This window comes from Coenobita brevimanus, chromosome 40 (genome assembly GCF_032717465.1).
Source record: "Coenobita brevimanus isolate Jiangsu-jjx chromosome 40, ASM3271746v2, whole genome shotgun sequence".
NCBI lineage: Eukaryota > Metazoa > Arthropoda > Malacostraca > Decapoda > Coenobitidae > Coenobita > Coenobita brevimanus.
The window spans coordinates 1,152,101-1,166,465 of record NC_136993.1 but is presented as its reverse complement, the minus strand read 5'-3'; the positions used below and the strand labels follow the sequence as shown (position 1 = coordinate 1,166,465).

The following is a 14,365-nucleotide window of genomic DNA, read 5'->3' as shown; positions in this document are numbered from 1 at the left end:
ATACAGCAGTGAAACTTAGCACAATACAGCAGTGAAACCTGGCACAATACAGCAGTGAAACGGCACAAAATAGCACTGAAACCTGGCACAACAGAGCATGTTTCCTGACCATAAATGCTGGTACCATCCTGCATATGTCTCAGTGATGATTTTAGTGTGTGGGCCCCATCAATCACTGAACAGATTAAGGCTTTGCTCTAACTCCAGGTCACACAAATCTCTCCTAAGATCAATAAAATAATCTGCCTAACGAGAAAAATCTGAGACATCATCATACAAAAGGGTTTAATGACAGTAAAATGCACTCTAGTACACTAATACGTCCTTATACTTAACTCATTTACTCTGTATTGTCACCAAAAAAAAAAAAAAAAAAAAAAAAAAAAAAAAAAAAAAAATTAACGCTGTGATATAAGACAAGGCTAAGCAATCATCCATCACGGTGTTATATTACAGTAGTTCAGATCTTGCCTAAATGCAAGGGTTTACTGGCAGTCCTTGTTACATGTATGGGGTGTGTTAAAAATATCAACTTCCATTATATGTATTTAGTGCTGTGAATTGTGGAACATACCTATCAGCTTTGTATGTGTCAGTGAAACTCTGACCCTCTCACAGTCAGGAAAGCTCTAGTGCTTCATTCCTGCTAACTCAAAATATTTTGCTGAGTGAGTCCTAGGAGCCTGAGCGTTAATACTGGTACCAATAATCCTCTCATACTTGACACAACTCTAGTGTTCTAATCCACTTAGCCCTTGCACCCCAGGGGATGTCCTCACACATTTAAACTTATCCCCCATTTTTTCCAATTTCCATCACCTCTGCTGTACAGTCCCAGGGTTGCTGTGGGTGGGGTGTTACTGGAAGGGTACTTAGTGCACTACCCTTCATATATCAGCACATAAAGTGCATACGTCAGAACCCCCAGATTCCAGCTTGTATTAGCCTTTGAAAATGCCTCATTCCATTCATTCTACTGGACCTGAGTTGTCAGTGGGACATAGTGGCTCTCTTGGCTGGGTCACAGAGCAACAAGGATGGCTTGCACTCCCTCTGTTGTGTCCGAGACCCTCTAGTATGGCTGTTTTTTTTTAGTTTACTGCATAATGTCTAAAAGTTACTATCCATCAACTTGTCACCACAGGAAAATGACAAGAACTGCAGAGGTGTTCTTGATGTCTTATTTGCAAATGAGAGAATTAGTTTTTTATTGTGTTCTTGATTTTTTACAGTACCCATTCCATAAATAAGAAATTTAACAATAAGTGCAAATTAGCCTGGGAGTTTAAGAGTTAATGTCAGACTTTATTCAGCTGAGTGAGTGTTATGGGTGTATATCTCTTTAATATACAGAGGAATTAATGGCAGGAAATAACATAAAAAAATACATATAACAAGGACGCACCGTTACTAAAATTCCTTTCTGTACGTTATGAGTATAAAAGATATAAGATTTGCCTCTTTCATTTGTCTCGTCACACATCCAGTACCGTTAACAAGATATCTCAAACAGGAATGCAGTTCAGTGTAAGTATTCATCTTTGTTTGTCATTATCGTAATTTTTTCCTCTCTATTCATCATAACATTTTGCTTTATCCGTGTTTGGCATTTTCATTTCTGTCATCATCATCAATTTTTTTTTCTGTCTTCATTATCATCATCATTATTTTGCTTTTGCCGTGTATGATGTTTAGTATCAATCATCATTGTTATTTTTTCCCCTTATATCTACAAAATCCCTCCTGACACACTTTGCTTCTTTCTTTTATTATATACATTTTTCCTTCTTCAAATATAAGCTTTCAACACAGTATCTATCACCATTTTTTTTTATCCACTTACTTTCTTTTTTTGACATTTTTCTCGTTATATAATTTTTTCTTTAACCAGTACCAACATTATCACTGCTGAATTACTATGCTTCTATCTTCTTTCTCTTTTTCTTTCTTTTTTTTTTACCACTATTTTCCTTGTGCATCTTATTATTATTATTATTTTTTTCCTTTATGCCAGTCTTTTTTTGTTGACAATAATACTTCTTTTTTTTTTTATTTTTTTTCCCCATCCCTTTACCAACATGTATCCTCTTTGACACACTTTGCCTCTGCCTTATATACTTTCTTCTAAAAACATTATTATTTTTTCAACACATTTTGCTTGTGTGTATTTTTTCCTCCCTTCCTCTCACACTACCCTTATTAACACATTATCTGCAACCAACACTCTCCTTCCATCTGCACTTTCCCTCTGCCCACACTCTCCTTGGTTGGGTCTTGATTTTAGTGTTGTAAGTTAAGATATAGGAAATAATACCTGATAATACCCACATACTGAAGTTGTGTTTATTCTGAAGATGCAACAGTTTTAGCTTGGCGACCCTCTTCTGGTATAGTTATTCCATTTGTCCATCTATATGTCTACCTACATATCTATCTGTGTGTCTGTTAGTATTCTATCTATCTGTTAATACTGGACACCTTAATTAAAGAGGGAGTGGTTACAAATTACTTCTTATTCCTATGCCCTCTACCATCAGGCTGCCTTCCCCCAAGCTCACTTCTCCATTCATTAAACCTCTAGCTATTATTCGTTTTAACTGGTTGATGAATTACCAGTAACATATTTTCATTGGGGAGGGGGTAAGATTAGGCTAATGACAGCAAATTTATTGTAACGGAAATCCTAGCAGTTAAGGACTTAGTTTTCTATCTCAAGCAACCCTTTCCCTGTTATTGGTACACCTAGACATTTTTATTTTTTTATAGGCAGAATTGATTCTGTTCAACCAAGGGAAGTCATAGCAGTCAAAGATGTAAATGAGGATTGACTATATCAGTGCCTAAAGATCCATACTGATGTACCTTCATCACAGTAAACACAACTTAAATATGTAGGTATGTTTCTCTACGGATGCACCTTCTTCCCACCCATACCATCCTTCATGTAACCCTGGAGTTTGATGACATATTCCTCCACTTTATTCACATTGACACCTGATGATTTAATTTAATAACAACACCAATCCTGAACAAGTTAATGAAGACTGGCCCATATTTTTGAATGGTGAGGAAGCTTCCTAACACCTCGTCCTTGTTGATTTATTTTGCATGCTACACTCTACTAATATCTTGTATTATACTTAACAACTCTTGCTTATTGATTTATTTTGCATGTTACACCTTCCCAGTCTCCTGTATTGTATGTACTTCTTTGAATTATTGATACATATTGCATAAATAAAATAAAAGCAGTTATTAAAATGGCATGTACAGGAATAAACTGGTTAGGGAAAGGTGTTAGGGAGCCTTCTCACCCTACTCCAGACCTGAATAAAATCATCAAGAAGTGAAAATAAGCAAGGAAAATAAATTATCATAATGAAGGTACTAAGTGAGGACCAAGGCCCATATTATTATTGGTTATAGAGGCTCCCTAACACCTTTTCGTAAGTGACTTATCTTGCTTATTACATCTTACTGAACTTCTCTGTATTACTGTACTTAAATTATATGCTCCCTAACACCTTTTCCTAAGCGACATATTTAGATTGTTACACCTTACTCTACTTCTTTGTGTTACCTTCATCATTCTCATACTGCAGTACTTTGCATTGGTAACATGCAAAAGGATATTAACCAGCCATATCCAAAAATAAATCACTAAGGAAGAGGTGCTAGGGAGCCTCTTTACCTGGATCTTGAATTTGGCTCTCTGTTATCTTGTTTTTTCGTTGAGGGAAGAATCATTTCGGCTTTTTGCCTTGGGTTCCTTCTTCCATGCATAAAAAATAACAATAACAATAATAATAAATAAATAAAAACAACAGTATCCAGGCAGACAACCTTTACCTCCAGCCACACCATCTATATAGAGACTTTCCTTTGACCCACATATAGGCAAAGTTTCCTTATTTTCCTTCTGTCAACATGTAAACAAAAATTTCCTTCTGTCTTTACTCAGCTCTGTAGACAAACTTTCCTTCTTTAAACACTTTCCATGTAGACAGAATTTCCTTTTATCTGTGTATATAATTTTCCTTGTACCCACACTCCCCACATGCAGACAAATATTTCATCAAGTGACACATGCTTGTAGATGAAATTTCTTGATATCCACATGTAGACTGACTCTCTTTCCATCCATATGTGACAGAATTTTCTTTTATCTTTGTAGCTATATAATTTTCCTTCCACCCACACTCCATATGCAGACAAATAATTCAAGTGACACATCCTCATAGACGAAATTTCTTGTTATCTACATGTAGACTGACTTTCTTTCCATCCATATGTAGACAGACTTGCTTTCAGTGCAGATTATTCGGGTAGATCAGATATATTTTGTTCCTTACTTACATAGACTTTCCTTTTGCACATACACCAACTTTTCTTCTCTCCATGTAGGCTACACCAACTTCCCTTCTAACTGTACTAACCACATATAGACAAATTCTTCTAACCGCACTATCCACATACACAAACTTCTAAACGCACACTATCCCTCCTCCTCACTTAACGTTGACACTATGTAGGTTACGGTCCATGCGAACATAGCAAACCCCACTACCACAAGGAGGTTGGTCAGGGCGGACATCTGGGCGGCGTCGGGGTTTGGCTTTCGGCTGTCGTTGCTTGTGGGTCCCCGGTCATTCATGCTCCCATTTTCCGAGGCCTTCGCTCTCTCGGCCAGCTCTTGCTCCCGCTGTGCCAGTTTATTCTGAATTGCCTGTCAGGGGAGGAAGATGTTATGAGGCTACTTAAACTACTGTAACGTTTACCTATAGTTGGTTTGTCTTTATCTGCTGGACTGGGCTGCTTCCAAGGCTTGTACTTTTGCTCTCGTTATGCAAGCTTACTGTGAACTGCCTGTTGGGGAAGGAGTGAGGGTGTTAAGGTGTTATGAGGCTCCTTACAATGACTTATGCTCTCTCCAATGGTAATTTTTTTCTTACACGATGGAAATGGGCCACTCACACGATTTGTACTAAGTTCTTGCCCCCATTATGCTACCTTTTTCTGAATTGCCTGTTGGGGAATGATGTTATGAGGCTACTTACAATTACTAATGCTCTCTCCAGCAGTCATTTTGTTCCCACTCACATAATGTTTACGAAGATTTTGTTTCCATTCATACAACGTCGAAGAAGATGTCATTCCTGTTGTGCTAGTTTACAGTATTCTGAATTGCCTGTTGGGGAATGATTGAGGGTGTTATGAGGCTACTTACAACTACTAACACTCCCGAACTACATGATGGAACTCGGTCACTCTAAGTATTCACCAAACACCTCAATCCTGTAAGGGGTGGCCACAAACAAATTGCCTCTGTGTCGCTTCGTCCCCTATTTCGCTGCCCTCCTCCCAACTTGCGTCCCCCTCACTCATATACCTCTTCACTCCATCCCTCTACCTTGGCCACTCACACAACGTAAATGTTCAGTCATGGTTGGTTGAAATGCACCGTGGTTTAGTTACAAGGTAGAAGAGAGTCTTGTTGGTTACTAGTCCAAATCCTCCAGTCTAACATCAGGCCATCGACTAGGCTGAAAGGGGTTAGGGACAATATGTCAGGTTAGAAAAACATGCCCTAGCTCAACCTTCAGTTATAAAAGCTTGAACTGTCTCTCATGGGAAGAGTGAGGAAGGTGTTGACAACCATTACCATCCATACTCTCTTCACTATGTAGTATTCCATCGGGTAGATTAAATATTTCTAAGAGCAAAACCTTGTAGCCACCTCACCACTGTGGCTTGAAAAGATGAGACCACCACAGAAACAATGTCCCGTGTGTGTGTGTGTGTGTGTGTGTGTGTGTGTTAAGATTATTGTAGGGCTAATATTGAGTTAAAAATACTAGGTCTACATGGCCACAAATCTCAATTGCTATGGATCTTCAGTTCCTAATGACCTGATAGGCTAAATATGAGGAGGACCATTTTCATCCATAATCTTCAGTAATTTTAGCTCTAATGATTGAGAAGTGGACCCACGATGATGTAGCATTTATCACTCAAAAGTAATCCTAGAATATCCTCCTGAATAAAAACAATTAAATAACTTGTAGTGGGAAACATGTATAAAGATGTTTCCATTTAGATTCCTACACCCGAACCCATTGCAAGGGAAGCAGTAGACTAGTAAATGTATGTTGGACCTGCACAGGGAGTTAGGTACGAGGCCTGGCTTTTACTGGTGTTAAATTCACCTGACAGGTATATTACAGTTTGTCATTCTGCATCACGCTCTCATGCCACTTTGAATTGCCGTTTGGAGGAATGAGCGAGGAAAGTGTTACAGTAATTCCTCATATAAAACACTACACATATCTCAATACATTTTTCGTTATGAAGGTCTTAATCAGCATATAATATTATCTCACATATACATAATCTTCCTTGGCATATAATACTTTCATACTTCATACATTTTTCCTTACGAAGTTCTTATCACAGAGGAAACTTCACAGCCACACGTCACTGTTCATTATTTGGCAGTTCTTATGTGCAGTGAAGGGTTGGGGTTGATACAGCTCACACAGTCATTTATCTTCATATATCACTGTTTATCACTTTCAGTTACAGTGTCCAGGTATCTGTTTATCACTCTCTTTCAGTTACAGTGTGTCCAGGCATTTCAGAAAGAATGTATCTTGAATTTGTCTTCCTTTTTTATTTGTCTATATTTGGAGGAACAATTTTTGCAGGCTGGATACCTTGAATTCTACTTGTTTTTCAGTTTAAAAATAGTATCAAATGCATGCAACTTATTTCCAGTCTTGAATCTAACTTATTTGAGAAGGTAATGTTTCCAGCAGTTGATTTTATTTGAGGTAGTATTTCCAGCCATGAAACTGGTATCCTTTGAGATACTCTTTCATGTCAGAACATAATCCTCACTCAAAGCGATTTTCACAGGACAGTAGTTTTTAGGAGCACATGTACAGCGTTACAGAGGAATTACTGTACTCACTTTCAACTATCACTATCCAAACTAGAACTACTCCCTGTGTCACTGTCCATCCCATTGTCTGAGATCTGAGTTGAGTCGGACTGTTCCTGCATCTGTCCAGCCAGTTTCTTTTGAATCACCTGCAATGGGAATGAGTGAGCAGGTTGTTACATTAACCCCTTCAGTCCTAAAATTATTGTACAGTTTCCCGAGACATTTTTATTCTTGCCACTACAAGATGGTTTTACTCAATAAGGGCAGGATCTCTATTAGTGAAGCTGCTGATGCAGGCTGTGTCTGACCCATCCAGTTCGAAAAGTCCCTTGTTTAATAATACTGTCTGAAGGTAGCAAGAATGGAATAAAAATATACACTGATTATTGTTACAATCCCAGGCTCATCTGAATGTGAACCTGGCAGACTGCAGGTTGAAATGCCTTCTGCAGTCCACCATCTTCCCTGCTGAGGATAAGGAGGGGGTTGGGGGATGTTTGTTGTTGTTGTTACTGTTGCACTACTGTGGTCTGGCTGGCCAAGCAGACTCATTGACCACAAGTAAGCACCTGCCTTCCCTGCATAGGATAGGGAAGTAGATGACGGACGCTTTGTATAACAGGGCAGTGGAGCACCTGGCTAAAATGGTGCCACCACAAGAACGCATCCCTCACCAGCACATCATCAGACTGAAGGGGTTAACTGGGTGTAGACATCATCCCCATTATACAGTAGTCAGTTTGTTTTCATCTGACGGAACTAAACCACCTACGACTAAAGTACTAAGTCAAGAGTGTGTGGAGTTCAGTGAGCCTTAGTTGAGGTAGGAATGAGTCTCTTTGGTTCCTGGTGAAATATACCTTCCTTTCTCCTAACACTTGGCCATTAACTGAGCTGAATGGAGTTACAGTTCTCTGACAGTATTTTCACACATATAGTAATATTCTTGCCAGCTGAGGAAACAGACAAACTAAAAATGTCACTTGGATTTCAGGAGTTAATTGGATTTGGTATATCTGAGAGCCTGGGGCCATAACAAAAACAGTATTGGGGAGAACTTAAAGAACAAGAGAATACTGGGGTGTTAAATGCTGAATAAATCACTACAGAAAAGGTGCTAAAATTCCTCTGAAGCTGGCGAGAATGTGGATTTAATTATAGTATATTTAGGAGAAGGGAAGTAGCAGGAAGGACCACACTCATCCTCTTCTGTGTCACTTAAATCATTCTAATATCACCCTGCTCTGCATAAGTAACATAAAAAAAACAATACAGTACAGCATTACCCAGCCATATCCGAAAATAACCATGTTAGGTAGAGGCGTTAGGGAACATCCTTACCGGCCGAGAATACAAGCCCGAGAATGCCAGTGGAATGAGGGGGGGTTGGATCAAGAAACAGGTAGAAATTATAAACAGATATGCACTCCTCATTACTATTCAGATATGTATTGTTATAAAATATGCTTCCAATACAACTGGTATTTTAAATTGATGGAAAGTGGCAAATTAAGTTTATAGGTACCAATGGGAGTTTAATATTTAATTTTAGACTAATTTTCTCTGAACTTAAGCAAATAAAAGCAAATTATAATGGACTTAATATCCACTAGAGAGAGAGAGAGAGAGAGAGAGAGAGAGAGAGAGATTCATTCCTGGACACACTGTAGCAGTAGTAGTAGTTGTAGTAAACTAAACCTACGCAAGTTTTTAACCCATTTACCTTGAGAATATACTTTGTGTTTTATTTCTGTTACTTCCAGATGATTTTATTCAGTTAAGAAGAAAAGGAAGACACTGGCAAGTGAAGGGGTACAGTAAAGCCTTCAATAATTCCTTTACTACTAGGGTTCCATGAGCTAAATAAAGTCACCTGGTAGTAAGAATAAATAAATAAATAATTAAAAATAAATACCATATGACATTAAGTTGGAGGGATTACCATAATTTTTGCCTAACTTACCTCAGTTGTTTCCGGGAATAATTCTGTAAACACTTTGTCTTTTAGGTTGAAGGTGAGGCTCTGTTGTGCCAGTTGTCTCTTCTCGAAATCACTGGTCTCAATACTGCCAAAGGTGGGCGCCTTCTCCAGCTGACAAGGTTGAGAACAGATTGGGTAAGTACAGTAGTTAAAAGTAGAGAGTTAGTGTCACTGTCATTGTCAACATTGTCGCCTTTGTCATCATCATTGTTGTCATCGTCGTTATTCATCATCATCATCATCATTATTATTATTTTACTGTTTCCCTCATTTTTAAAGGCTCCAACATGTTTGCATGTATCAGCCTTGGTCACCTAATGGCAGCTTTCAATGCTGCTTGATCAAGTAGTCTCTCATTTCATGCCACTAATTCTGAGATCACACTGTTTGACCTCATCCCAATTCTTCTTTGGTCTGCTTCTCACAACTCTGTCCTTCGTGTTCACACTTCTCATCCTCTACCTTGTTAGGAATATAGGGGCCAGGAACTAGGCAAGTAAATCCATGTGCTTAAGGTGAGTGACCATTCATTTCCCCAAGTTGGTCATGTGAGCAGTAAACAAGAACGCCAATCACCCTGTGGATTGCAGTCCTTGTGGGCTACATTTGGTTGGAGTGCCTTAATGCACTAGGCCACCAGGCATGTGTTTGCTGGTGTTATGTTCACCACCCAAGTTAGTAAATGGTTTCCTGGGTTACAAGAAACCATTTGGCTTCTTACCCTTGAAGATAATAAACAGTCTCTTTTCAGTGTACAGTTTGACTAATGCCACACCATGAATGAAAGCAGGCCTGTCAGTTGAGCAAAGCAAGACCACGTAGGATTCGATGTATGTGGATGGAAGTCCGAGATGCAAAAGCAAAGGAGGCACAGAAAATCAAAGCAGTCTCTCTCTTATTTTAAAATGTAACCAGTGCCTCACCATGAATGAAAGCAGTCCTGTCAATATGGTAGAGACAGACCACGCCGGGTTCCACGTATCTGGGTGGAAATCCGAGATGGAAAGGCAGAGTCGCGTGTTTGTCTTGAAGCGTCCCGAGGGTGTGATCATGTAGATGCTGGGGGGCCGGAATGGGTACTCCATCGGAAACACCAACTTGCCGTGGTAGTAGCCCCCCTCGTATGGACTCTCCTCAGGGCCCTCCACCACATAGTGCCTGTAAATAATAATAATAATGTCATCATCCTGACCTCATTTATGCAGTTACGGATGAGGTGTGGATAATAATAATGGTTAATAATAATATCCATATTGTCCTAACCTCCACCATCAGGCAGTCCTTCCTCCATCCAGTACCACTCATAAAAATCTCCATCCTCTTCATCCATCTCATCCTTGGTCTCTGCCTCTTCGCCTTTACCTCATGCCATTCATAAACGTGTCCACTCTATTCTTCCATCTCATCCTTGGTCTTCCCTTGCCTCCACCACTACCTCACTCACTCTGTCCTAGTCAGTCGTTCTTCATTCACCTGACATAACCAAACCATGCCACGGTAATTAAAACATATTCCAGTACAACCACATCAGCGCTAGAACGATTGTCCTGTCACCTTTCTCTGATATCCTTCTGCTCCATGTAGTGCTGCCCTCGGGTGTCTGCCCTTTCCTCTCTTCCTTCCTTCTTTCCTTCCGTCCCCTTCTGTCATTATTTCCTTCATTCTTTCCTCATCCTTATGCCCATGGGTGACTCTACACTGAGTGACATGCCAAATGGTTACCTGAACACCAGGAAACTATTTACTGTACAGGGTGGTAACCATTTAACCAAATTAGGAGACCAGGTGGTTTAGTGGGCGTAATAATTAGGGGGCTCCTTTCAGACTGAGCCAGTGCAGGTTTATATCCAAGGGGTGCTTGGGGTGTATTGCTCACATAATGCCACTCAGGGATGAGTGACACTGGTCACTCATCTTAAATGCCAGGACCAACTTGCCTAGCCCTGGACTCTTACACTCCTCATGGGGCAATATGGGATTGGATGATGATGATGATGGTATTAAATGAACAGTATAAAACATAAAATAAAATAAAAATTGATGTATTACCTATAAATACGGTAAATTCCCATCATCTGTTGCCTTTTATAGTCTTTTTATCCTGCAAAATGAACAGTAAATTGCAGAAAGTTGACAAAGTGCCTCTGAACACAGTAAATTGTTTACACTGCTTTATCATTTTTGCTCTTATATGAAATGATGTACAGTTTGTCTCACCATTCAAGTATGTTTGATGGCAGAGGTTCAGCTGTCACATAAGGCACAGGGTCAAACTTGATTCTCATGTAGTCCGCCCGCAGCCGGGCCGAGGCTGTGCCAGACAGTTTAGACATCACACCTGCAGGGGAAAAATATATCAGTATATTTCAGAGTTAGAAATGAAGTCACAATGCATAGTGAGGATGGATAACTAGGATATGGAGAGTGTGAGCACCTTTGTGCTTAGGTAGTGTGATGAGTAAGGATGGTAGTTTAGAAGATGAAGTGTTTTGATAGGGTATAGCAGGGAAAAAAGGTTGCTGATTCAGAGAGCAGTGATAAGGAAAAGGGTAGAAACTGAATGACAGTACTGTACTGTGATCTCCAATCTAACATATGAAAGTGAAGAGTGGACCCTGTTAGAAGGACACAAGTCAAGAGTGAGAGCAGTGGAAATAAATTACTTGAGACAGATAGACAGACAGACAAATGAGGAAGTAAAGGAGAGTTGTGATTTTGATTGGTGGAGAGATGGAGAATGAGAGGCTATCTATAAACAGGAAAGCTTATGAGAATGAAGTGGAAGGGGAGACTGAGGATGAGATTGAGGGATGGGATGGAGAGGTACTGTATATGTGTGAGGGGGGGGGACATGAGTTGGAGGGAAGTCAGCCACTCATAAAATCGTCAGAAAGTAGCTTTAAAAAAAAAAAAAAAAAAAAAAAAAAAAAAAAAGGGGGGCACCACTGAACTGAAAGTGTTAACAGTTCAACAGGATAGGCGATGCAACCCTGTTTTGGCTCTGACTGATGGTAGTGAGAAGAGAGCTTGATAATTACAGTACATAAAACTCATTATATCACAGTATGGCGGGGAAGTCCATTACGATAAAAGGAAAACTCTGATACAAGCGAGCTGCCACCACTGATACCTATTGTGTTTATCATAATTTTTTTCTCTACATCCGGCTGCAGCACTGGTTGGTGCATATTTTGTACTGTTAATATTGTGAGCTGCTGGAGAGGGGTGCCTTCATGTGATGGCACTGATATAACTGGGTGGTGGAGCTGCCCAGTTATACAGACTTCCTCAAATTCCTCTCCCCCAAAAGGAGGCTGGTGGGCTGCAGGATAGAGGCAGTTTCAGTTTGTAGTCCACTGGGTTCACATTTAGAGGAGCCTGGGGTTGCAGGATAGGATTGGTGTTGTGAAGAGGAGAGAGAAATTGAGATGGTTTGGACTGTTGAGAGGATGGAAGGCAACAGTTGTGTGCAGAAAGTGAAAAATGTGAATGTTGGGAGTATGAGGTCATACAGTTGTCCTCAGGGATAAGGGACTGAATAGGGAGGCTGCCAGAGATTGAGTGGCATGAGAACTGCCAGTATGTGACCAAGGCCAACACATGCAAGCAGGTTGGAGCCTTTATAAACGATATGATGCTGATTATGAATGATGGCTTCCCTCACATGACCTAGTTAGGCTAGTTTAATGGTAAATATTTAGCAGAAGCCAGAACTTAATTTTTTTTTTTCTCTCTCTCTTTATATCTCTCTATGGTATGTTCAGACACTTTTTTGTATGAAACTTCTGTCACAAAATTAATTTCTCTGCCAGGGTTATTTGCTATGAAGTGTCAAAAAGGAAAAATGTTATATGCCTTTTACTTTGACTTGGCCTAAAATTGTCATCTGTCCATCTTGAATACAGTATTAAGTTATAACAGTAGATTGACATATGAATGTACTGCTACCATAGTTATGAAGAAGTGCTGTGGATAGGCTATAGCACGGTAATATTGTATTCTGCCACAGACCACATGAAATATACACAAATTAGAGTAAAAACAGCATAGTAGATGATGCTTTATGCACAGAAAACACATCAAAATTCCTGATGTCTAGCTGTGGTGTCTGCCAAATATTATCCAGTTTACTTAGGTTGGGTTAGTAAGGCTTAATATTTTAGCTGCTGGTAGTTTAGGGGTGTTAGGGAAGGTAAAAAAAATAAATAAATAAATAAGAATAGCCTTGAATATCCAAAACTGCAAATTTACCAGTAGATTAACTCATCAGTGGGAAAAGTTAATTGTATACAGTAGTATTAATTTAGTTACATTAGGAAAAAACTTTAGGTTAGAAGAAAAAGCAGAATAACCTTGAATGTCCAAAACTACAAATTTACCACTAGATTAACAGGCTATCGTAGTAATGGGGTTGATTGTGTGCTGTAGCTTGAGTCACATGCTAACCACTGTTTGGAAAAATTTATAGTTTCAGCCATAGAACATGCATTTGTAATACAATTTACCGGTATTTATTAGTTTTATACAGCACAGGAGGGCACGATAGAAATTTATGGGTTAATGAAGGCAAAAATGAACATTAGCTCAAAAAGTCACAACTCAAATAAAATCTGGAGGTAGGCTGAGAAGAGCAAACAAAATTAATAAATCATCATATGCGGGGGTAATGAAAAGATAGAGTCATATATAATTGCTATACTAAACATGGGTAATGCTCGTACCTGTATTTTCCAATTAAATCTAGACCATACTGATGAAGCGGCCTGAAATGTTGTTGGAGTCATCAGCTGATGGTCACGTCAAGACAGAGTTACCATGTTGAAAAATTCACTAATGTCGCTAAATTTGCTATAGTTGTTAAAATGTCGAGAAATGCAAAAGACATTACGACTAGCTAGAAACATTGCTAAAGTTTCTGGAGTTTCATTATTAATGTGCCAGAGTCGTCAGAATACAGCTAAGTTTCCTGTAGCTACGTAGAGAATATCGTTGTTGATAGAAGTGAATGGTTGGAGACCTAGCGGACAAAACGCTAGGTTGGCAACTGTACGTCACTTGCCAAGCCTCGTCCTCGCCCATCTTCATTGGAGGTGTAACTTACTGGTCGCATATTCAGTTTGCTTTAATATTCCGCTTCCCTCAGCTTAAGTATTTGTTTATTAGGTAGTCATTGTAAGTTTTTGCGCAGATGTTGGGGGACATCTTCACGTGGTGGCACTGATAATCGGGCAGTTCCACTTCCCTGTTAAACAAATGTTCCATAGCCCACTCCCTATCCCTGGAAAGGAGGGTGGTGGTGTGCAGAAGGCTAATTTCATCTTACTGCCCATCAGCTTTACGGTGGCGTGGGACCACAACAGTAGTGAATGGGATATTGTTAGAGAGACGTGGATCTAAGTGGAAATATTGTAGACCAATAACACTTATTAGAATAAAAGTAA

The 14,365-nt window shown here is 39.5% G+C and overlaps 1 protein-coding gene across 1 annotated transcript; it reads right to left on the bottom strand.

The window, feature by feature from the left end:
• Positions 1-4,373: 4,373 nt before the first annotated feature.
• Positions 4,374-13,714, bottom strand: LOC145397186 (ubiquitin-conjugating enzyme E2 J2-like). The gene is made up of 5 exons (XM_080270385.1): positions 13,646-13,714; positions 11,142-11,262; positions 9,848-10,082; positions 8,907-9,035; positions 4,374-4,726 (listed from the first exon to the last, which is right to left on the bottom strand). Exons 2-5 carry the CDS (start codon positions 11,255-11,257, stop codon positions 4,496-4,498), a joined length of 711 nt encoding a protein of 236 aa, XP_080126511.1. The 5' UTR covers positions 11,258-11,262; positions 13,646-13,714; the 3' UTR covers positions 4,374-4,495.
• Positions 13,715-14,365: the final 651 nt, after the last annotated feature.